Below are 24,677 nucleotides of genomic sequence, written 5' to 3'. Positions count from 1 at the left end.
GCATTTTAGCGATGAGGTTATAGTACCAACAGTATAATAATTACTACGATGTCCTGTGTGTTTATGCTGGTCAACCTTCAATTATGTATTATTGACCCGCGTCGCCCCTTCCCGTTCCCGTCCCCGTCCGAGGTCTCGGTGTGCTCGGACCCTCTCCCCCGCCGTCCGGGGGCTCTCCGGGGACCAGGGGAATCCGCCTGTTTAATTAAAACAAAGCATCGCGAAGGCCCGCGGCGGGTGTCGACGCAATGTGATTTCTGCCCAGTGCTCTGAATGTCAAAAGTGAAGAAATTCAATGAAGCGCGTGTAAACGCCAGGAGTAACTATGACTCAATTTTTCCCCGACACAGAGCAGATCGGCACACAACAAAAACTGCTGTTCGGATGTTCCCGTTTCTGAAATTTCAACATTTGTGACATTTTAATTAAAACAAATACACTAAAGTTTGATCAGAAATAAGAATTGTATTATAATAAGCGAACATTAACAGTTACCTCAGAGATCACCTACCTGCAGATGTGTACGGAAGTGAAAAGCGGAAATGCTTAGACCTGTTTTCCAGTTCGAACGCTGGGCGCTCTGCATAACCCCTATTGGTTCGTAGCTCTGCTTCAACTGTGCGATATAGTCACGAGGAGTGACCAAGATTTCTGACAATGCCGCACACATGCCGGCAATTCATCCGACCATCCGATTGCCTGTCGGGAGAGGTTAATCGCCTCTCGTTTCCCCCTGTACACTTCACGAACACTGCACGACAAATGACGCACGACAAAGCTAAAAAATCGCCACGGCCAGACCCTAAAAAGAGTCGCACGAGTCAGAATTCGGCTCAAAATTGGACGAAAATCGCACAGTGTATGCCCGCCTTGAAGCGCTGCTCCTCTCAGCCACTTGCTGAACAGAGCAGATGCAGAGAGAGGTGTGTGTGGGGCAGGAAAGCAAGACCCCGAGTACCCGGCGATACTCGGACACTAGATAAGGTTTGTCCAAGAAGTTATGTGTGGCCGAATTAGCCACCTCGTAAAATTCGTACGAATTGCCGTGAGATCGAGTTGTACAGTCACTATTTGTTGCTTGCCGCTTTATTGGGGGGAAAAAAATCACTAAAGGGGTCTGGGAAGTAGGCCTAGCTAAATCTAGCGCTGCAGAATAATTTAGGTCTTGATAGTGTTGCCATAAAAAGGCATAAATCCCAGTCAGAGGACTTGAAGCTTCGAATAGAACGTCACGTGTTTTCATCTCGAGGTTATAGTAATTACGACATTTGTGAACAGCATATTAAGCTTCACAGTGGTCAACCCAAAATTATACGGACCAACCATTCTAAGTAGATAACAAAAACGTGGAAAATAATCTTCAGCAGATTTCAACCATTTAAAAATATATAGCCATCCTAGATTTCAGACAGCTGTTTGATATCAAATCATCTTAGGTTACATCAGGAGAAGAAGCCTTACCAGGGTGTGCAAAATGTTTCTGTTGGCCTCTTTCAAAAGCTCTTTCTGTATAAAATTACCCAAAATAAAACAAAATTATTAAGGATTTCTTAAAGTGAATGACATGAAGGCTACCTTAATCCCAAAGGTGATTACTTTGTCTTCATGAAATATTTTAAAGTGCTTTTTGAGTGAGCATAATGTGCTCTTAGATTTTTTTTTTTCCTGTAATGAATCGTTTCAGATGACCTGATCCCCTACAGGTTCAAGATCTCAAAGACAAGAAAATGCTTAATGAATATGGTGTACTTTTATCATTTGCATGTGGGAAAGCAAGACTCAAGTGGTGTGTGGCTGTACATAGTTAACAAGTTCTGTTATCTAACCTCCCACTCACTTACCTGAAACACGAAATGAACAAAGAAAAAGATTTTCTCTCACAGTCACAGATAATAATGTAAACAATGAAACAAACTCATGGGTTGGATAATGAACCATCAAGTAGGGAATGCCATATCGCAGCTCAAACTGATCCACCCCTGTGCTTCACTCTGGGCAGAAACAGTCCGGGTGTTGAGCCTCTTTGTGACTTTTGGGACCCTACAATTCAGGTTAGGACCTGGACATCCCTTTCAGACAACTTCCTCTTGCATTGACAGTTACTCCTGTTGGATGTGGTCCGTCATACCTGGTGGTAAGCCAACATCATTACCATATATGATACCATAGCTCTTGATACACCACAAAGGTCACAGATCAGCCAGCGAGACGAGCACCAATAATAGGTCCTCTTTTTAACTCTGATATGTCTCCCATTATGTTGTGTGGATTGCAAAAATGTATGTCCAGCTGTGCAATTGCTCTGCTAATTCAACCTTTAGCTCGGCTCTTACTGATGGAATGTAAAATCAGTGAAGATTGATATTAGGTCGCGCATATATAGGTGTGAATCCTCCAACACTATATTGGCCAGTGTTTCAGTTTCATTGTCCAACCCCTGTATGTAAAAAAAAACACTGCTATCATTAAGTCATATGATATGCAGCCCCTTCCCATGAGGAGGTCATGAATGGATTTCTTCGGACTTTCTGAAACACATGCTCTCGCTCAGCGGAGCGCCAGAGCAACATTGATGAGCACACACTCGCTAAAGCAACTCGGCCAATCACTGAGTACCTCCCAAAGTGTCTTGATGACTTTTTGGCTGGTAAACAAGGCCTTTGAGCTTTTAACCCATCTCAAAATCTCCGTCGAGGTGTTGTTTTCCCAAATGTTAAATTTTCAGCCAGGCCATCTTATCACAGTCTTCAATGGGAACTGCGTCATGTTTTGTAAGTCAAATTGATTCAGCCTGTTGAGTAAATGAAGTTATCATAGATTTTCCAATACTCATTTTCTGCAAGGAGGGATGGAAAGCTCAAATATCGAAGGGTCCTCAGCTCTGAGGCTTTATTTCAGGAGTGGGAACCTAGGGAGAGGCCAAACTGCTAAAATGATCTGCACACCTAGAAGAACAGCGGAGGTTAATTGTCATTTCCTCGTGAGGATGTTTACCAATAGCTTCATGTTTTCCTTTTCCATCTGGTCACTCAAGCTGTTTTCCAGGATTTTGCAGTTTAATAGAAAAGCTGAGTGGGAACGTCATCATCTTCTTTCAGTGTCAAATAAGATTTTTTACTGTGATATGTGCCAAATGTTTGAAGTAACAAAGTTTTAAATATTATAGCAAACACATGACAATCTCCATTTGCATTCTTTTGTTTTAGCATCACCTTGATCAAAATGATCCACGCTGAAGATATCCTAGAGGTAGAATTAAACGCCACTAATAAATAGTTTATATGGTAACCAGATGTCTGGTGCAATGGAGAGCTGTACAGAACATCATTAGGTGCTTTGCACATTCTACAATTATTATAAACTCCATTCTGATGCATCCCTCTCTCACACACACACACACACACACACAAAAAATAAAAATAAAAAAATAATTCCATTTGGTACATGCATAATTCAAGTGAGATTATATCTTATGTAGATTGCTAAACTGGTAAATCGTTCTAAAATTGGTCCAATGAGAAAAACAAGTTCAAACACATCGAAGCCATGTATAAACTGCAGCCACAGATTTGGACTGCAACCAGGGCTTTGAAGCAAAATAGAGGTATATTACTGAACTGGACTTTGAAGCACAAGCTTTCCTGAGTTTGAAAGGAGGCCTGCAAATGTGTCGAAAGGCAATCGCTTCAGTGAGTCTCCCACAGTGCACTTGACAACAGCTTCAATCAACATGCTTTTTGATTCTGAGAGAGGCTTGAATGGAAGATCTAAATATACCTTAACAAGCACACGTGTGTAGTGTAAAGAATAAGGGTACAATGTGTACATAACTGCTTATAATATAGTCACTTAGGTAGTGGTTCTCAAAGAAGCCACAGGGCTTCGGCAAACTTTCAATGGGGCTGCAGGATGAACTAAAAAAATTGTCAAAGCTATTTTAAAATGACCGTAATATAATTTTAAAATAACAATGTGTCATTAAGAGCAGACAAATGAAAGCTGTATTTCTTACTGATTATTAATAAATGAACAAAACATTGTTTTAACAAAACTGCCCATTTTCTCATAGATTACTTTTTGTCCACTCTCGTCCTCAATGTAGCAATTTGGTCCTGCATTTCTTTCTGCTGATCCTACTGTGCAGAGTAAAAAAATTACATATCTGTCCAACAAAATGGGACATTATTTGTCCTCTCAACAACTGTTGTTTTTATTAAAGAACATACAGTTCTTGAGACCTATATAATCACAAAATAAATCAATTTATTTTAATCTATTAACACTACAAAATATATATGCAATATTGACAATGGGCGAGTCTTGGAGTCAAAGGTTGAAAACCACTACCATACAGCTTTTAGAACCTCAAGATCAAATATTTTCATGTTACAATTTCACACAAATTTTGCATGCACTGTACTGATAATATAGCATTTAATTAACAACCTGGTGTCCAAAAACATAATCCGAATTTAAACCAGATTTCCAATGAAACGCCCCAAAACACTTATTTGAAGACTGATAAGTGTTTTGGGGCGTTTCATTGGAAATCTGGTTTAAATTCTGATGATGTTTTTGGACACCAGGTTTTGCAGTGATTTTCTGCTTCATGAGTTCAATTAGTGTAAGTATTTGTTCTCTTCTGTTTGAAAGTCACAAGTTTGAAGTAGCACACAATCTGTTCCGCAGACAGTGTCACTAGACTTGTTCTTTAGTCAAGGCACACCAGTCTAATACTTGTGTTTAAAAATCAAAGAGCTGTTTAATGCTTTATTTTTTAAAGAGATATATTATATCATTATTATTATTATTAATAATAATAATAATAATATTCCTACAAATACATGGATCCTGGCACTTTGAAAAAAATTTTCTTTCTTTTTGTCTTTGTTAAAACAGGAAAGCTAAAAATATCCTATGGTGAAAAAATAAAGCAAACAACAAACGATTTAAACATTGAGAAAAAGAGAAAAATCACAAAAAGACAAATAAAACTATAACGAAATTGAAAAAAAAGAAAAGAAATTCTACATCCTTTACAAACACTATGGCCCAATAATTTAAGAAAATAGTGTCTCTAAAACGTTCATATTGCTTTGTACCTTCATCAGTGCCCTTTAGGGATTTCAGCAATACAGTGCTGTGAAGTCTTCACAACGGCCAGAAGGGGACGCTCTCCCCCGGGCTCTGCACAGACCTCCACGAGGAGGTCATGAGGTTGCCAACGGATCCGCTGGCATCTTTGAGGAGAGAGAGTCCCGTTATTAGCTTGTTTAATCCTCAGCGCAACTTCCTTTTGTGTTCTTTTGGCAGTAGAGAAAAAAAATACAAGGTATAGTAACTATTCCTCATGATCTTGAAGTATTCACCATTGTTGTATTTAGCATTATTACTCTCTAAGATATTATTACTATTACTATCACCATCACGGATACACGGAGTGTATCGTGTGTCGTGTGCGCATGTGTGTGCGTGATCGTGCGAGTCAGTGTTCAGTGCTCGGAGCTTGTTTTCTCAAAAGAGAAACTAGGCAGAGTCAATAGCTTGGAGTTTGGGATGCCCTCTTGAGGCAGCCCATCTCCTCCTCCACCCAAATCAAATGAGTCTTTGGAGTCACTGGAGGGAGCGCGCCTCCTCAGGAAAGTGTCCCGGCTTGGCAAGGGGGGCGGTACCATCACCAGAGCAGGGTGAAAGCCTCCCGGAAGCTCTGGACCCTCGGGCGGATCCTCGGAGATGCACGGGGGACTCATCTTCTTCTTGCGGGGGCGTGGAGAGGACTGCTGCTGGAGGCTGTCAGCTCGCGAGACGAAGCCGGAGGAGATCGAACTGCGCTGGGGACTGCTTTCCACGGACGAGCACACCTCGATGGAGTGCCGGCGTGGGTCGTCGAGCCAGGACAAGGGCCTTGGTAACAGCAGAGCTCGCTGGCCCTGTGTGTCAACGCTGTGGTACTTTTTAAGCTGACGTCTTGCACCTTGATCTCCCGTCCCTCCTCCGACTCCATCATCGCTCCTCCCTACGAGCCCCGCACGGATAATTCGGGATACTTCCTGATCCACAGAGTCTGTTTCCTCCTGCTTCCCGGCAGCCGGTGGTGGCGGCGGCGGTAGGGTCGGCGAGTGGGAACGACTGGAGAACACGTACTGGACGTAGGGGTTGTGCTGTGTGTGGACGCTAGGTCGGGATGGTTTCGGGGAGGCGCCTGGTGTGGCAGGGACCAGAAGGAGCGAAGGCTGGAGCTGCTGCTGCTGAGGTGGAAGGTTGACAGGGGTGGTCGACAGTTCCCTAAGTCCCAGGGGACCCTTGTTTTCCCCTCCCTCTGTGTATAGAGTCTCCTGAGAGTCAGCACTCACTGCAACCTGAGGAGAGCAGGGACGGGAGGAGGTGAGGGGAAGGTAGGGGGTAACATTAGGGATTAGGACATGAACAGGTGAGAGGGAGACTGGTTAGTATGAGATGTCAGGGGTGTAAAAGCCAGTGGAAGGGGAGGGGAGCCGTGGAATTAGAGTGGAGTTCACCATTAGCATTGCACTCCACAAGCGCTCTGTTTCAAAGGATTGGAGCTGAAATTAGAAAAATAGAAAAATCGCCTCAAGGCGTCCATTTTGAATGCGTTTGTAGCCCCAATCAGAGGTAGCCAACTTCTTTTTTAAAAGTCTGTATCAAACTTGAAAGTATCAAATGAAGTAACTCACCACAAAACATACTAAATCATCCCGCCCACACACTGAACCTTTAACCGACAAAAATAGTGTTTAAATTGTGCTAAAAGTTCAATAAAACTTGCTCAATAGTAGTTACACATTCTGAAGTAACATTCTTAGTTCAACAACATTCTTAGTACTTTCTGTCTCATGGGCAGTCCTAGGGATGGGCTTCCAGGGTGATTTTTTTTTTATTACTTTGAGTTTTAATGTCAGGTCATTCTCATCTGCTCTATAAATCAGACATTATGAATAAACTACAGGATCTATTGACTTTTTGGTCAGAGTTGCACTCCATCCAGATGCAATAAGCACCAACTATTTCACAGACAAACGTAATATACATTTGTGCTTGAGCCTGAAACTTGCAGCTCTTAGAAACTGTTTTATAAAGACCAGAAACTAGGCCATAAACTTCACAAACTTTGGTAAATCAACTATTTTCCCCTCAAAGCGCTCTTTTAAACAGTAGGCTATCTTATAAACACAGTTGAAACAGTTGCAATGACAAGTGACAATCATGACACAACTGTCAACCTATACACAGAGCTACAGAAAGCCTGAAGGTAAAAAGACGTATGCATGCATGCAGATGAGACCTTTTTATTTTTATCTCCAGTAATATTTAAAAATGTACTTCATAACATTTCAACATATAGTTTAAAGTTTAAAATTTTAATATTTAATCATATGATGACTCATGCATCCAAAGAGGTTTGGGATAAGCCCCAAATACCTTCCCTAGAACCGCCCCTGGTTCTTTTTATTGCATTCATGAAATGTGTACTGTGTACTTTCAACCAAATCAGAAAGTCTTCAGTATACTAGAGAAATGGGTAAATCAATATATTTCTCTCTTTTGCTTTGTATCTTCATGTCTAATCTTTGACATGAACTAAGTAGCTACTCCCCATGTACTAAACTGACACACTGCCTGAGTAGCAGTACTGTACATGCTACTGCTCTGGGTGAAGTCACATAGGTGAAAACTTACAATATCAATTGCACTTTCAGAGAAAAGTTAGCAATAGGTGTATTGTTTTAACTAGGGCAGAGCAACATTTACCCTAGGGCAAAACTACAGGCACTGTTTGGCAGACTGCACTCTGAGCCACTGGGCAACTGCAACAGACCACAAGACCCATGTCTCTTCCTGGGGTCACTCTCTCTCAGAACTCCCCATAATCTGTCTATTTCTCCTAATCGAGGAAGCCCGAGAGAGACACCGGCCCAGTAGGAGAGAGATAGGTGGGCTTTTTGGGAGGGGCAAAAGATCAAGAGGAACCATGTCAAATTTGGAAAGTAAGCCAACATGGAGTAAGAGACCAAGCCATGAGTGTCCTTGTTCTGTGTTGAAACTTGTATGACACTATGCTGCCACCTAGTGGCAGGAAATTGTTTTTACATTAGCATGACATGATTGACTAAATAGCATGTCTAGTAAACAAAACAAGCTAAATAATTACTAATTTAATAAATTATTAATGGCAATGTTTAAGGTTCCTTTAAAAATCAATTGATATGACTAAAATACTGCAAATAATTGCTTTAGAGTATTTGTTTTAAAAAAAATGCAGCTAACTGTGCGTATGAGACATTAGTCCAATATAATTCCCCTTGATCTTTACCCTGCATTTTTGGCCTTTACAGTAGCCATGGTGAAATGCATCGGGCTGGAGGAACGGGATTTAAGGGGTGTGGTAGGATAAAGTGGGACAGAGTAGGGGACAGAGTTCAAGGATCTGTGGAGAGGGTGCTGGAGGCCAGCTGATTCAAGCAGCCCATTCAAGTTCTCTCAGAAACAGGAGTATCTGTGTCTCAGGAGCAGCTCGGGGTCAGGCTTGGGTTGGACCATGCTGAGCTGCTCGGAGTAAGTCACATTAGAGGGTATGCAGGCCAAAAAGCAGCAGAAAAAAAAGGAGAGAATGCAGGAAGGATTAAAAGAAGAAATATACTAGCCAGAGGGAGAGATCAACAGTGCAGAGGTTTCAGACTTCATACCAGTCACATTCACCATAAGTCTCCAATCACAATCCATAAAGGAAGACAAGGGATATTATGCATTATGAAAGAAGACCAGCAGAGAGAAATTTGTTCTGTTACAAAACCCAGCGAGCTGCTTATGGAGCTGTTTATTTTTAAGGAGACATATGTCGTTCCCGAAATGTAGGTTATTCCAACTTAAATATTTTGATCTCTACAATAAGTTATTTTGTAACTTGTATTGCTCTGGCTTTTGTTTTAAACAATTGTGCTCTGTTGTTGTGCTTGTTGTTGTCGTCTGTTGCCGTTGTGCAAGCACGATGTGGCGGTTGGTCAGTGCGGTATTTGTCCCACCCTTCCTCCACTGTGATTAGACTGCTGGGTAAAAAGTAACAGTAATGAGCGCTGCGTTTGGTTTTACCCGAAGTTGTCCCAACTCGGAAAATAAACCATCTCAAATGAAACACTAATCTTTTTTTTTTACTAACAGAAGCATTCACTGTTCTTTCAGTTCAGTTAGGCTACTACGAAATAACGCAAAGGGAATGCTGATTATAAAAAATTCAAATAAATATTTCAGTCAATATTTAAAAGTATACATAAAAAATGGTTGGCATGCGTAAAAATGGTCTAATTAAAAGTGTGTGTGATATGTATTTGTAAGCTTATTAGATCATGTCTCCCACGAGTTTTGTATGAAGAGCACTAAATGAATACTTGTATTTAGGACGCATTAAATTGATTAAGACATTTATAATATTACAAAAGAATTCTATTGAAAATAAATGCTGTACCTTTGAACTTTCTATTCATCAAAGACTATAGAAAAATCATGGTTTCCACACAAATATTAAGCAGCAAAGATATCTTTAAATGTTGATAATAATAAGAATAATTGATAATAATGTTTTTTGACCAGCAAATCAATTAGAATGATTTCTGAAGGATAATGTGACACTGAAGACTGGAGTAATGGCTGCTAAATAATCAACTTTGCAAAACAGGAATAAATTACATTTTAAAATAGATTAAAATAGAAAACAGTTATTGTAAATTGTAATAAACTTCACATTACTGGTTTTACTGTATTGTTGATAAAAATAAATGTAGCCTTGGTGAGCTATAGCAGACTTCTTTCATAAACATAAAAAAATATATCTAAAAAAAATTTGAACAGCAGCTCATTAGGTTTTGGAACAGAGCTACTATGTGCAATAAACAAAACTAATAGCTAATAGAACATACTCTGTAAGTATGACACAATCAAAAGTAATAGACCTGAGGTCACCTGTCTGCGTAGGGTGCGTGAGAGAGTGTGTGCCCGGCGAGGCGGGGGGATACGTGGGATGCACTCTGAATCTGATAGGCTATGAGGACTGATCGGTCTGAACAGATCGGTGGGCACAGTCAAGTGTTGGGTGGGTTCTTCTGTTTGAGATTGGACAGAGCCTGTAGAACCTATGTGAGGAGACATTTGATATTATTGACATACGCATTAACAACCATATTTAAAACAAATTCAGAAATATATTGCAGTGCACCTGTCTGAGCTAGGTGAGTTGAGGTTGTGTGGGTACTGTGGTTCGAGTTGGGCTGCAGCGGCTGGAACATGTAGCTGTCATTGGGCAGAGAATGTGTGCGGCCCACTGAGGTCTTCTTCACATACAACAAGTGCTCATCCGTCGGCTCGTCTGGCTGCTGGGGCTCTGGAGGATCTGGTGGAGCTGTAGTCTGAGGCACATTAAAAGAGTTGCAAGTCAAGGTGAGTGCTGGTACTTGTGTTTGGAGCATCAGGGGCCCTTATGAACACATGGACGCACACGCAAACACATTGTACCTAATACATAGAGGCTGGGCTGGTTAGCATACAATGAAAGGCAAACGTCACTGCGCACTAGACAAAGGGAGAAGACTGATCAAGAAATGTTGATCTACATAAATCATGTTGCATGAATTCATATTTTGTCATACGAATACGTACATATTCAAATTACAGATGACTTAAAGTATTAGTTCAATCAGACATGAACAATCTGAGTCATGCTTTTTTTAATGAATTGACTCATCCAGTTCACACAATCTGTCTGAATGATTCATGAATCATTGAATCAGACTTGCTTTTGGCCAAGTTCACACTGCAAGCCTTAGTGCTCAATTCTGATTTATTACTCAGATCCGATTTTTTGTTTTGTTCAGCTGTTCACATTATTTTTTTAAATGTGGCCAATATCAGATTTGATTGTGAACAGGTCACGATCCTGAACTGACTGATTATGGGGTCTCTGCGGAACAAAAGTGGGCGTTTCTAAATGTGTGGGTGTTTTCAAACTGGTGGGTGTTTATAAATCATGCAATGAGAATGATGCCCTTCACCTGACCCCACCCCTAAACCCTACCCTTACTGTGACGTGGGCAAATCAGGTAACGCGGACGAAATTGCCTCTCTGTTTACGGCCTCGGCCACTGATCTGGTAACTCCTGTTACTGTCCAGAGACCTATACTTGAGCTGACCCGCATGAGCAAAAGAACAATAACAAAGTCTGCACGCAGCACTGAATTATACGGAAGTAAACACGGAGTCAGTATTGAAAATAACAGCTCACCGTTCCTCCAGTGATTAACTTCGCTGCCATCTTCCATATTCACAAAGTACCCAAAGAACTACCGGAATGTAAAATCTTTGGAGTGACTCCCATCAGAAGAGAATTGTGACAAATGTTGTTCTAGAGTTACGTAAAAGTTACATAAATTCCAATATGACTGTTCAGACATAGTCATCGGACCTGTATCTGATTTAGGACCACATATGGAAGTGGCTCAAATCAGAATCGAAAAGATCAGATTCCATGTGATTTGTGCTGTTCACATTGTTATGAAAAAACTGTTACTTCTCCACTGTTTACCGTCAGTCTTTGTGGGAAACAATTGCACACCCATTAACATCAATGGTGGAAATTTTTGATGATGCTTCATGGTATAGGCATTGAGGAGTTACTGTATGCATATTCTCAGTGCATATTTTTCTGCCGTTTTTCATCCACATAAATACGACAGAGAAATGAGAACATGCTGGATCTAAATCTCATTCATCTGAGAAATGCTATGTATAAATTATTTATGTTCTATGGGCAAAGTTCTGAAACAATAAATATGAATTCAATTACGAGGTGACAGAAACCATCAGCCTTCTCCCTTGAAAGCTGTGCCCAGAGCCTGAACTACTGTAGCTGGCAGACAGCAGAAGCCAACCCCATACCACACTGCTATATTCTTTCAAGAAGCATGGTACTAGGGAGAAACTTCACTTTTAATACACAAAAAAATAAGACAAAGATAAAATCAAGAGAGACACGGGTAAATATGGAGACAGATAAATTGAGGATGGAAACAGGAACATCTAAAAAGTATAAAGAGACAATGGAGAAGAGGTTCAGAAATGGCCTTTAGACGTGTTGGAAGAAGAATAGGGACATAGCTGCAGAACCCAGACAGGAAATGAGCAGATTGACAGGCAGTAATACTACTCTACTGGACTGGACTGGACCATACAAACACCAGGCTGGTGGGAAATGTACAAAGAGAAGGAAAGAGAGAGAAATACCAAACAAAGTGGATGGTTAGAAACCCTCAAAGTTCAAAACACATTCGCCTCTCAGCTCTGCATAAATAATTTATGATGTTTGCCCTCTACTTTTACAAATTAATCAGACTACCAAGTGTCAGAAAACAGATTACTGGCATGATTATATTATATTATATTATATTATATTATATTATATCCAAATATAATATCTATTTATATTTAATGTACAAAAATGTTGGGGTCAGTAAGGTTTTTTAAGACTTTTATTGAGCAAGGACGCATTAAATTGGTAAAAAGTGACGTCAATTATAATGTTAAAAAAGATTTGTATTTCAAATAAATGCTGTTTTTGAACTTTCTATTATTCAAATAATCAAATAAAAATGTATCATGATTTCCAAATAATATTAAGGAGCACAACTGTTTTTAACATTGATGATAAGAAATGCCACAGGAAATAAACAACATTTTAAAATGTATTAACATGGAAAAGAGTTAAAATGTAAAAGTATTTCACAATAACAATCTTTTGTTTTCTAGTTTTAATAAAAAAAAATACAGCCTTGGTGTATTCTTGGTGTAAGACACTTCTGACCAACCCAAAACTTTTGAATGGTAGTGTATAAGTTGAAAATAGTGATTAACAGCAGCATTTGACTAAATATTATATAAATGTTTAAATGACGGCAATATTACTGTAGCATTTTGTCAACTGCTGCTCACTGAAAAAAAGTAGTCTGTCAAAATCTGCATGTTTTGAAAACACCTACATTTAGTTGTTAAGTTAGTAGTGTCACTATGATTTGACACTTTTAGTTTAGTCATTCCACAACAATAGGTACTGTACCATATGAAACCAAGGAGTCCCTCAAGGTGCCACTCAGAAGAATGTTTAGTTAAAACTGTGCTGTATCTAGCTTAAAACAGCATTTATTTATTTATTTATTTATTTATTTATTTATTTATATTTAACCGAACAGAGCAAATCTATTACAGGGCCAAAAGACCTGGGGATCAAATATTCAGGGCCAAATTCTGAAGCAGGGTGGAGAGGGCGGATGTCTTTGGAAGCAGTGTAAGGCTGAGAGGCAGGGGTGGAAAATGAACGTTGCTCTAGTGTTAAATACATTGCACTCCTGACTGGTTAGTAAGAGGGGGTTAAAATCATCTGGGACAGAGTCATCCGTCAGAGCTAAGGACCAGGATTTCTCCGATGCCAGAGATAGAGCCTCCATCTCGGCTAGAGGAATCTAAAGAAGAAGAGATGAGCCAAGAGTGAGATGGGCAACCAGCACATGCATAGTTAGAAGACACGCTCAGACTTTCACACATGCAGGTACAATTAATACAACTTTATGTGGTGAGGTCAGGTCATTTTTGTGAACATAACAGTTCAGTGCGTAGAAACCAGGTTTGTGCAACATTCCGATTTAAATTGAGAAGGTCTTTTATATTCCAGTGATTTTTTTTATTTTGATCTGAATTCGATTGATGTAGCAAACAGGACGCAGAATTGCAGTTCAAACCTCAAAGCAATGAAGTAGAATTAAAATGATTTGAAATCAAGACAAACTTTTAATGTTGGCTTGACAAAGCGTTGTTTAAAAATGTTGATGGATAGATACTGCTATAAATACTGTAAATTCTTCCTGTCATTTTGATTCAAATGCCAATTCAGCTTCCTGTGGGGTGTGGCCAATACTATTCAAATTCACTTCTTCAAATAAAAACTTTGCCCAGCGAGCCCTAATGAAAACATCCCCCAAATCCGCTGACAAGATGCACATTGCCTTCCGCCAGTAGCCATTAAAAATATAGAAATGGTTAAATGGTCCTTAGATATTAAAGGTATATAAGAGAAATGATGCGTAACCTCTTTCCATAGATCCTAAATAAATCCTGCATACTGCACCGTTTAATTGACCCTGAGAATTTGGTCTGGAACAAATTTTTGCAAAGTCGTCAAAATAAAAGAGCCAGCTATTTCCATAAAGACATTACATATTCTCCAATTACATTTAAAAAAAGATTTTAGAAGCCTCAGTTTTTTGCAATGCTAATGCAATTGAATGAAATATTTCTCTGTGAAACAGACCAAAAGAGATTTTCGTGCATAATTCAACAGCGGCCCAGCTCTTTATCGATCCACACATTACCTCTTCGACTCCAGCCAGATGAGTCCATCACTTTTTGGGGTATTTATGATCTTTGGAACGAACGAGGCACAAATTTCACACCATTTTTGCGAGACTTTGTCACTCTTATGGGATACTTATGGGATGTACACTTGGATATTCCTGGAGCAGAACCAAGTCCTTGCCTTCTAAAGAGCGCTGGAAATCCCAGAGTGCAGAGGTGGTTTTGTAACTGACACACAGAAGCATCGGTGCTATTATGTAAGTTTAAGTGGTCCAGAGAGAGAAAAGGAGGGAGATAAGAAGGGAAAAAAAGGTAGAGAGAGGAGTGAAGTGTGTTATAAGGCAAGCTGGGTGAACAGGGAAGCCATTGACCTGTTTCTCGGTGCAGTGCTTGCTGGGAAGGGGAGGCAGAGCGTAGTAGTGGCAGATAGAGCCAGATAGGTTGTCCATGAGGCTGAGCTCTCCTTCCAGTGAACCCTGGATCACCAGGGAAACTGAGTCTAGCATTGGCCTCCGCTAAAAGCCCCAGCATGGAAGACAGGATGACGAAGAGAGAGAGAAAGAGTACAGACAGAGACAGAGGCAGAGGAGATGACAAGGGGTAATGTGAAAGACATCACACAGAGAAAAAACAGAGGAGAAATGAAGGAAGGAGAGAAGTTGCAGACTATAACACAATTAGTCAGAAGAAATATTTACAAAGGAATAAACAAGGACAGTTCACCCAAAAATGCTTTATTTCCATTGGAACACAAATAATATATTTTTAAGAATTTGCTGGTGTTCCACAGAAAAAAGAAGGCCATACGACATTGGAACAACACAAGGAAAATAGTAGAATTGTAATTTTTGGGTGAACTGATACTTTAAATTAGAAGTAAACCAGTAGCACGGTTCATTTATGTGCTAAACAGATTAGTAGAGCTCTAAACTAACATAGATTCATTGCTCACAGGTAAAATACTTGATTATTTCACTGACATCCACAAGGTGGAACTAGAGCTCTATGAACAATTGCCCTGATGATGCGCAAAACATTTTGACACAGCCACACTAAAGAGGGCTAGAGGGATAGTTTTAATGATTGTTAACATTAAAAATGGCTGGTATTCTGGAAATAGCCTGCCTGCATTAAAAAAGAAGAGGCCTGTATCACTACTTTCCCATGGTACCAGTCTGACCTCCGACCACCGAGTTTATAAGGAGCAAACAACAGGCATGTAGGACACTAACAGAAACAGATGGACTTCCCCACTTTAAAAATAACAGTCTAGTGTTTTAAAACGTGTCTTTCGGTTAAACTAAAGATCGTTTATAACAAATGCATGTTATAATGCTCTGAAAAGCCCTGGCAAATTCTACATCTGCATCATGACAGACTCATTTTTTGTACTAATAAATGGTTAATTGTTTGTTGGACACTGTTGATTACATTAACCCATGGAAAAAAGAAGCATATTTTGTACATTGTCTGATATCACGATTTTCATATCATATAATATATTTTAAAATATGGTCCGGATGACAAGTAAAAGGGATAGTTCACCCAAAAATGCTCACCCTTTGCTCACCCTCAGATTGTTCCAGTTTTATTTTATTTTTTTCACAGAGGAAATAAGATGACATACAAGTCTGGACACAACATGAGGGTGAGTACACTGTATGATGAAATCATTTTCATTTTTGGATAAAATATTCCTTTAAGCTGTATGCTGTTAATTACCACAGAAAATAATTTTTACTATGTACAAGCAATAACCATGTTTACAATTATTCACTTAAATGGAAGTCAATGGCATTGCATTGGACTGGAATAAATGTTAAAGCATGCAGTGTTTTAAGTATTACCACAAGGCTTAAACATTATGCATGTTTACACGAGACCAGAGTAACAAAATTGTTTACTATCTTCTTCGGTTCGACTCATGACCATATAAAGCCAGTAAACCCTGCAAATTTCCAAAAAGGGCCAAAAAGGGACTTTTCACATAGAGAGAAATCCACAGGAATTACAACGGTAGTGCAGAACCAAAATCTCATCTGTTTAGAACAGTTGTCCCACTGCTAAAATAATTACCTACTGCTCAAATTATACACATTTTGCACAGATGTCCTAATATAAATTGACTAATATAAATGCTTTAAAGGGGGTACGTTCACCCCCCTCAAAAAAAATTCCAATTACCTCCATATCGTTCCAAGCCCGTAAGAGTTCTGTTTATCTTCGAAACACAAATGAAGATATTTTTAATGAAATCGGAGAGAGATTGCTATCCCTCCATTGACATACCACACAGCTACCACTTTGTCGGCTAAAAAATATATTGTAAAACTAATCTATATGAATCAAGCGGTTTAGTCCAAATTTTGTGAAGAGACTGGATTGTTTTATACGATTAACATTGAATTTAGGCTTTTATTGACATATAAACATTGATCAGCAAACATAAACAGAAGCTGAACCATACTTGTTTGATTCATGAAAACAAACCTCATTGGTTCTAGCGGAGGCTAAAACGTGCTGAGTAACACACGAGAATGAACCTCATTGGTTCTCGCACGTCAAGCAAGCATACTTAAGCTTAAGTTTAGTGAAAAAGCCTAAATTAAATCTGTTCATCATATAAAGCAATCATGTCTCTTCAGAAATCTTTGAAATAAACCGCTCAATTCATATGGATTAGTTTTACGATCTCTTTAAGAACTCTTTGAAGCATCAAAATGGTAGTTGTGTAGATTGTCAATGGAGGGACAGAAATCTCTCAGATGTTATTAACATATCTTCATTTGTGTTTTAAAGATGAACAATAGTCTTACGGGTTTGGAACGACATGAGGGTGAGAAAATGATTACAGAATTTTCATTTCTGGGTAAACTAACCCTTTAACCAACTGTGAGCTGGAACCTTTTTCCTTTGTAATTGCACAGCTGTAAACAACTTTTCTGTTTGTTTTAACAAATTGAGGGACAAAATCATTTTCAGTGGTAATGGAGAGCATGCAGCAGATGCTTAAGTTTAATTGTACCAGGAACATTCCTTTTAATATATGCATCAGTGACGTCAATGGGTTCAGGCGCATACGGAAGCATACGGCATGTTGTCCATCTATCAGTATTGTGTGAAGTTAGATAAGAGAGCACAGAAGTGGAAATATTTTTGTAGGCTAACCCAGAAGTTATCTTTTTTTTTCGGGTAAAAAAAAAAAAAAAAAAAAAAAAACCTTACAAATTTTCATGTGGCTTTTGGATTATTGCAGGAAATAAGCTCTGTGACCAACAAAAGTTTCTGACTCTTTTGACTCTCATTTTGTTCATCATGATAGTCTTCACAAATGAACACAACTTTCTGGCTTTTGATGTCTAAATACAATCGCCAGAAGTAAAAAGCTATATATATAGACTATACACGAACTACACTATGGTGTAGTGGAATGAAAATGAAATTGCATGAAATGGAAGTTGCATTAGACTTTTCTTCTCTATTGTGACGTATATCCAACCTGGCTTCTTGAACAAGAAAAAAGATAGGACAAGACTTGATTGTTTCCATCGGGAATTGTTGTTTGCTATTGCTGCAATCTCATGTTAGTGACAGGTTGTCCCACCCTTTTTAAGAAAAAAAACCACAAGGGGGTTTTACTGGTGTATTTTATGCTGTATAATAAAACATGAAAATATCTTGAGATTGTGTTAACCACAGACCTTATTTGGGCATTTGACCAAACCCCCCCAAAAAAAAAAAAAAACATTGACTTCGGGACGATGAAACCAGCTAAAATGCTAACTTTTTTTTTTCAGGTTTTTGCCTACAAAAATACATCCCTCAAAAATACATCTCTTTCACAGAAACAGAAAAGTTTCAACAAAACAAAAGCAAGCAGGACACCCCTGCTGGAAAAACAAGCTTAAGCTGTATTCTAGCTGGTCTAATATGGTTATAAGCAGCTTCGACCAGCTAGAAACCAGCTGGTATTTAGTCTGACTCATGTGTTGAACCTGGAAATGACACCATAGGAGGTACACACCTCTGACCTCACACCTAGCATTCCCACTCACCTCTAAAGGCGGCTCCAAATTCTGAGGAGGATCAGGATCTGTCTTTATGTGATCTTCAGAGTCTCTGCGTATGTCTGCAGGTGGGCTGTCTGTGGGGTAAAGCGGCCCAGACAGGTCTCCAGAGACTCTTGAGATCCAGGGTGAACCCCCTGGCCCACCCATGTCACCAGGTATGAAAGGTGGCATGTGCCCTCGGGATATTCCTCCATCTCCACCCGCAGCCTCCAGCTCCATCTCGGCTTCCAACTCAGCCTCCTCCTTGGCCTCTTTGTTGCTTTCCTCCAAGTGTTTCATGAGAACAGCGATCACCACATTGACCAGCACAAATTGCGCCGTCAAGACGAAGGACACAAAATAAATGGGGGACACCACTGTGTTGTAGCAGGTGGTTTCTTGGGAGCAGTCTCTGAGCGTGTCCTGCGACGTGGACACAGAGTGTAAAAATGAGAGGTTTGCTAACATCTGTATTCAGAACACGTGCAAAGCATTTAAAACAAAACTGTGTGCATCATTGAAATTCAGCACTATGAAGTGACTCTGTCCCACCTTCATAATGCCATTCCAGTTGTCCCCGGTGGATACACGGAACAGCAGGAGGAAAGCCATGCCAAAATTCTTGAATGTTGCGTAACGGCCGAGACCTTCGCAGGGGTGCAGCTCATCACATACTGGGACAGAAAGAATATGTCAGAGGTACATACATGGAAATGTGCAAATCTTCATATGTTCATAATGAACAAACACACCCTACAAAGTAAGTGCACCCCATGAAAAGCTGGTTCCTTTTTCATCATATGGGCATTTAGATTTCCTCAAGCATCTGCTCTTGGGGTGAATTTGGTACATCGAAATGGTTTATATTGAATAGCTTGAAAATGGCTTTAAATCCTTTCGCAGACTCATACGTGTCAGCAACCTTTATTCTGAGGGGCTCAGGCAGCTCTTTTTTTTTTTTCTCTTGGCATGATGGAACAACAAACTTCAATGCTTATGACCAAACTAGACCAGGGCTGCATTTCCCAAAAGCCTAAGTAGATCATAGAAACAGTTGGCAGCCCAGATCAGGTTTTTTTTTTAGGTACTATAAAATAAAAGGTGTCACTCTACTATTTTTATGATGCTGTATTCACTTACACCTGATTTTAATTTTGATGTACACTTGATATAGTGAGAAATATGCTAAATGTATATTCAAAGACTCAAATTAATTAAACGTATTACCTTTTATCCACTGGTGAAATGGCATTTAAATGTACTAACTTTCTATGCAGTGTACTTAACGTTTAACAACATACATACAGTATAGACAACCATTTAAATCTAGATAAACTACTCAATCTCACTAAACAATTTGGTTGGTGGACTATTAATCGACCAGTCATCAATTTAGCCCAATCCTATGTTGGGAAGAGACAGAAAAAAATTTGCCTTGCAGACAGTCAATCTCAGTTCAGCCAGCAGATGCCATATATTGAACTTGGACAGCATTGTAAAGCTGGATGTGAATTATGAAGTCTCTATGTTTATCTTGAGCAGGCTGATTGGAAATGGAAATGACATCAACCCTGGTATTGTGCTGAGGTGCAATGAATCACGGCAGGCTGTATTCAGTAAACCAGTGCCAATGTGCTGCCACGTATTCTAGAGAAAATCTGCTGCAGGTACCATATTTATGGTTTGCCCTTACAGACATTGCCGGAAAACTTTTGAAAATATGTGAAAGTGATCTCACAGCCATTTAAAACAAATAAACAGTAATACATCGAGCAATTTAAAACACAATTATGCTACATTAGAGGATCAGTGCCCTAATCAATGTCATAAAGTGTTTCAAAGTTTTTCAGTCCCCCTTAATGAATAGATAGATTGAGAATGCAGTCTATGTACCATTGCATTGAATTGAGAGTTGTAAAGTATCATATTAATGTATTTACACTTTGTTGAGACACTTCCATTGAAAACCCAGTGAAAATGATATACAATTTAATTTAACTTGATACATTGTAATGTGGCACAGTCAATGAAAGTTAGTTTGGCATCTTAACTTTAGATTTATTTCAAGGTAACTTAATATTGTATTTTTGTATAGAGCATATTTTCTTTCTTTTTTTTTACCACAAAAATTTGTTTTTGGACTCCCAGCAGTAGTGTTGCGGTCCTAGGGTGTCTAAGTAATTTACAATTCAGTGTAAATAAAAATCCAGACAGGAAGATCCTGAGGAGTGCATAGGAGTGTGTGTGTGTGTGTGTGTGTGTGTGTGTGTGTGTGTGTGTGCGTGTGTGTGTGTGCGTGTGCGTGTGTGTGTGTGTGTGTGTGTGTGTGTGTTAGCGAGAGGGGGAGTGTTTGTGTCTGAGTGAATTAGACCACAAGAAAAATGCCTCTTATGTATGTGTTTTGTTATGCTTACTCAGGTCACCAAACAGCTCTACTCCCAGAGCAGCGAAGATGAAGAAGAGCAACATGAAGAGAAGACCTAGATTCCCCACCTGTAGAGAGAGAGAGAGAGAGAGAGAGAGAGAGAGAGAGAGAGAGAGAGAGAGAGAGAGAGTTTGTCATGGAACACAAAAGAAACTGACAGGGCAGACAGAATACCACCTGTGAGGAGCCAATAAGAGAGAATCATGAAGTGAGAAGATGACAGCTGTGTTCCACCTGATTAGAGCTTGACAGTTTTGTAAACTTAAGTCTCAAACTATGCTGAAGCCATAGCCAACTGCAGCAGTAGTTTTGCACATGTTAGCACACATTCCAGACATGTTGATGGGGGACAAATCTGCAGTCTTGTTTTCTGATCTCATTCCTCTTTTCTCTCAATCAATAAAAAGTGTCAGAAAATCATAAATAAAATGCTCATATCCTAATGAAAAACCTCAAAGTTATTTAGCACTTGGTCAATTTTATAATTTTCAAAGATGAAAATTTTAAATAACTTCACTATATTGATTTGAGTGTATTTCTGTCATGAAAACTCTAAATGTTTTGGCATGGTAATGGGTATGAAAATGTTGATATTTGGTCTTGGCGGAAAAGATCTGCTACACTGCGGCTACAGAGCAAGTACGGGACTTGTTACTGCAAATACACACATGACACGCTGCTGTGAGCAAGTAAGACTTGCTGCTTCTGTACAATATAGCGCACATGAATTACCCGTAGCAGATCTATACAGGTGGAGCTGGGGAAGGTGGAGGGTTTCTGAAAGGACTCTGCACTGCGACAGTAATTGCTAACTAAGTATTTGAAGGTTGAGCATGCAAGCTCATTGGCTCCTGATACAACAGGAGCCAATCAGTTGTGCCCTATAGAGAATTATGTGAATGCAAGCAGGTTGAGTTAAGCACCTATTAGACTGCGCCATTGTCTAATGACATGACTTTGTATTTCGCCAATTTTGCCCTGTCATTCTGAGAGAGAAATAATAATAATAATTTAAGGAATATTTTCAGTATATTGAATTTGTGTATAGACAATTTATTATTAAATATTCCAGTTTTTTTTATTTATTTTTTATTTCCTTTCTCTAATCAAAAAGTTGAGCAACATTTGTCTTGGGAAATTTGTTTTGTATAATTGAACATAATACTGTGATGTTTTGTGGTTTTAGTTGATCGGTCTGACTTAAAATATCCCATCCTGTTATATAGATGATAATCAGTTTGATATTATGATAAATGGTAAATGTCTGAAGATGGTTTAAAAATTAACAAAACCAAAGTACATCACATTAAAGTCAAGTTGTTGCCAATTTTGCCCCATCATTCTGAGAGAAAAAAAACCTTTGTTTTAATTTACCTAGAAATATGATATTAAAAATAATAATAATAATAATTATTATTTTATTATAGTTTAAGTGTGTGAACCCTGTTCTAGTATACCATTATATAGAAAATGACACTGTGTAACAGGAAGAACCCACCTACACCCAGCTGGATTCGGAGAAGAATCACACGAAACATATAACGATCACAGACGACTAGTTCATGCATGATTGAAAAATTAGGCAAACGGAGGAAAACGGAAAGGAATAAAGAGAGTCAGATTAGAAGTGCTGACAAATCCGATTGCATTGACATTTCTTTTTCCAAGGCTGGCTATTTTCCCACCCTAATCTCCCTTAAGTGCACTCTTCACCGGCTGGATTCACAGTGATTCAAGAAACAAGGATCAAGCTGACACAATCTGGCAGGATATCTCAGAACACTCTTATGGATCAGAACACCTCTCACAAATTGCAGAAGAGTGGATCAATAGCCTGGAACCACAAAAAGCCACTTTAAAACAAAATAAGAAACTGTGTGAAAGTCACAGCGACGGAGTGAAAGGGCGTTAGGAGGCGACGGCTAAACATGGTCTAATCCAATTAGTGACAATTAGTTAAATGTAGAATTACATGTCTGATTTTCTAAGCTCATATCTGAGGAGAGACGGGAATTAATAGTGTGTCCTGTGGTGCGGCATGTTTCCAAATCAAAAAGCCTGCAGGAGGTGGTGAAGCCTGATGTTATCAAAGAATGTGCATGCAGGAGATTTTCTTCTCTGGCTTCTGCTATTCTCCAAGCAGCCCATCAGAGCCAATCTGCACTGCTGTGGCCTCTTCATGGCAGATTGACTATGTAAATGAGGCCTGTGGAGAGCGGAGGGGCCACAGGAGAACAGGGAGCGGGGACCGGGAGCTCTCTCGCAGCGCAGGATTCATGGGATATGAGTGAAGAGCGGAACTTTATGAAGGAGAAAGACAAAAGTTTTGTGCTGTACCTGAGGCAGGGCCTGGATCACAGTGTCAAGCAGAGCTCGCATTCCCACGGCCATCTTTAGTAGCTTCAGCACTAAAAGGAGAGGAGAGCCAGCTTATACACAATCTGATCAGAATGCAATTTAAATGGTACTTTTTTATTTATTTGATTTGATTTGTTTTACACTTGTGTGTAAATGGCAATACTGATACTGATAACCCAATCATTATTTTCATGTTATGGCCAACAATTGGACAATATTAAAATCCTATATATTTTTTTCTAAAATAAAAAATAAATAAAACACTAGTAAATAAAATCAGTGAATTCAGGCGTCACAACATTATCATGTATAGCATGAAAAATGGATTGTTATCAAACTATTATTGTTTTAAAAGATTGACTAAATGAGATAAAAAATAAAAAAAGTAAAAAAAAAGTATCTAAATGTAAAGATAGGGAAAGCGAGCATTCACAATCAAATATCCAGAATCGACTGATAAACAATACTGAAAAGTTTGGGGTAAGTACTTTTTTTTATTTTTTTTATATATATTCTTTAAAAAAAATAAAATAAAAATATTCTCAAAAAGGATGAATTTGTTTGATATTATTTATTTATAAATAATAATATTGTGTAATTGTAATACTATGTAAAAGATTATATTTTAATATTTGTAAGTTTAATATATTTTTTTTTTTTTCCTATGATGGCAAAGGGGTTGTCAGCTAGAATATTTTAACCTTGCATGTAAAATGTAAAAAATTAAATAATAATACAGACACCAGACTTTATCAGTCCCACCAGGGTATAAAAATTTTCTTTTTCTGCTGATTTTTGCAATAAAAATTACTAATTTTGTGCTGGTAATTTCCAGAAATTTGTGAAAAATTTGATTTATTTTATAATTAGGATACCACATTTACCATGAATCATGTTAGGTGCACAGTAGTCATACATGACATTAGGACATTTTGTTGATTTTGTGTTGTATTCATTGATCACAAAATCACAAAGAAATTTACCAATACAGGAACATTCAATGTATTACAAATAGGAGTAAAACTAAATCACGCTTCTAATTTTGGCATTTGTGGCATTTGAGATAAAAAAAATTAAAAAAATTGACCTTTATGTTCAAACTGTGAAACTCAAACTGTGACTCAATCTTTTAACAGAGCCCTGATTGGACAGAAATAAATGCGACTCACTGTTTCTTTAAAAGTGGCCAGTGGAAACTAATTATCGTGTAATTTTCTCAGTGGTCAGATCACAGAGAATGTTATTATTGGGGTCGTGCACTACACACACGGAGCTTTAATGACGGTCGTTCAGCCATCAGGAGATGCCATTGAGGAGGTTTGGTTAATTGCAATCAGGCCCGTAAGAGTATGATGCCTGTGACTTTCATTACAGGAATGTCTGAATGAATCCAGTAGGAAATAGGCTGCGAAGACACTCGCACACCCTTACTCGC

The 24,677-nt window shown here is 38.9% G+C and overlaps 1 protein-coding gene across 8 annotated transcripts in view; it reads right to left on the bottom strand.

Moving 5' to 3' along the window:
* Nucleotides 1–4,243: 4,243 nt before the first annotated feature.
* Nucleotides 4,244–24,677, bottom strand: part of cacna1g (calcium channel, voltage-dependent, T type, alpha 1G subunit) — a 218,992-nt gene continuing 198,558 nt past the window's right edge. For 5 of the 8 annotated variants that reach the window (XM_082151200.1, XM_082151199.1, XM_082151201.1 and 2 more), the window contains 9 exons: nucleotides 23,222–23,292; nucleotides 20,874–20,952; nucleotides 19,012–19,133; nucleotides 18,466–18,882; nucleotides 14,782–14,925; nucleotides 13,399–13,521; nucleotides 10,229–10,418; nucleotides 9,976–10,145; nucleotides 4,244–6,359 (listed from right to left, as the gene is read on the bottom strand). In XM_082151200.1, the coding sequence (XP_082007326.1) occupies nucleotides 5,493–6,359; nucleotides 9,976–10,145; nucleotides 10,229–10,418; nucleotides 13,399–13,521; nucleotides 14,782–14,925; nucleotides 18,466–18,882; nucleotides 19,012–19,133; nucleotides 20,874–20,952; nucleotides 23,222–23,292 (2,183 nt within the window). In that variant the 3' untranslated portion in view covers nucleotides 4,244–5,492. Of the gene's footprint in view, nucleotides 8,566–9,975; nucleotides 10,146–10,228; nucleotides 10,419–13,398; nucleotides 13,522–14,781; nucleotides 14,926–18,465; nucleotides 18,883–19,011; nucleotides 19,134–20,873; nucleotides 20,953–23,221; nucleotides 23,293–24,677 lie in introns of all 8 variants that reach the window. The other 3 variants (XM_082151206.1, XM_082151204.1, XM_082151205.1) reach the window with 3 other exon arrangements.

This window comes from Leuciscus leuciscus (genome assembly GCF_965113295.1).
Source record: "Leuciscus leuciscus genome assembly, chromosome: 21".
NCBI lineage: Eukaryota > Metazoa > Chordata > Actinopteri > Cypriniformes > Leuciscidae > Leuciscus > Leuciscus leuciscus.
The sequence above is the reverse complement of the archived record's forward strand: the minus strand, read 5'-3'. Positions and strand labels throughout refer to the sequence as shown.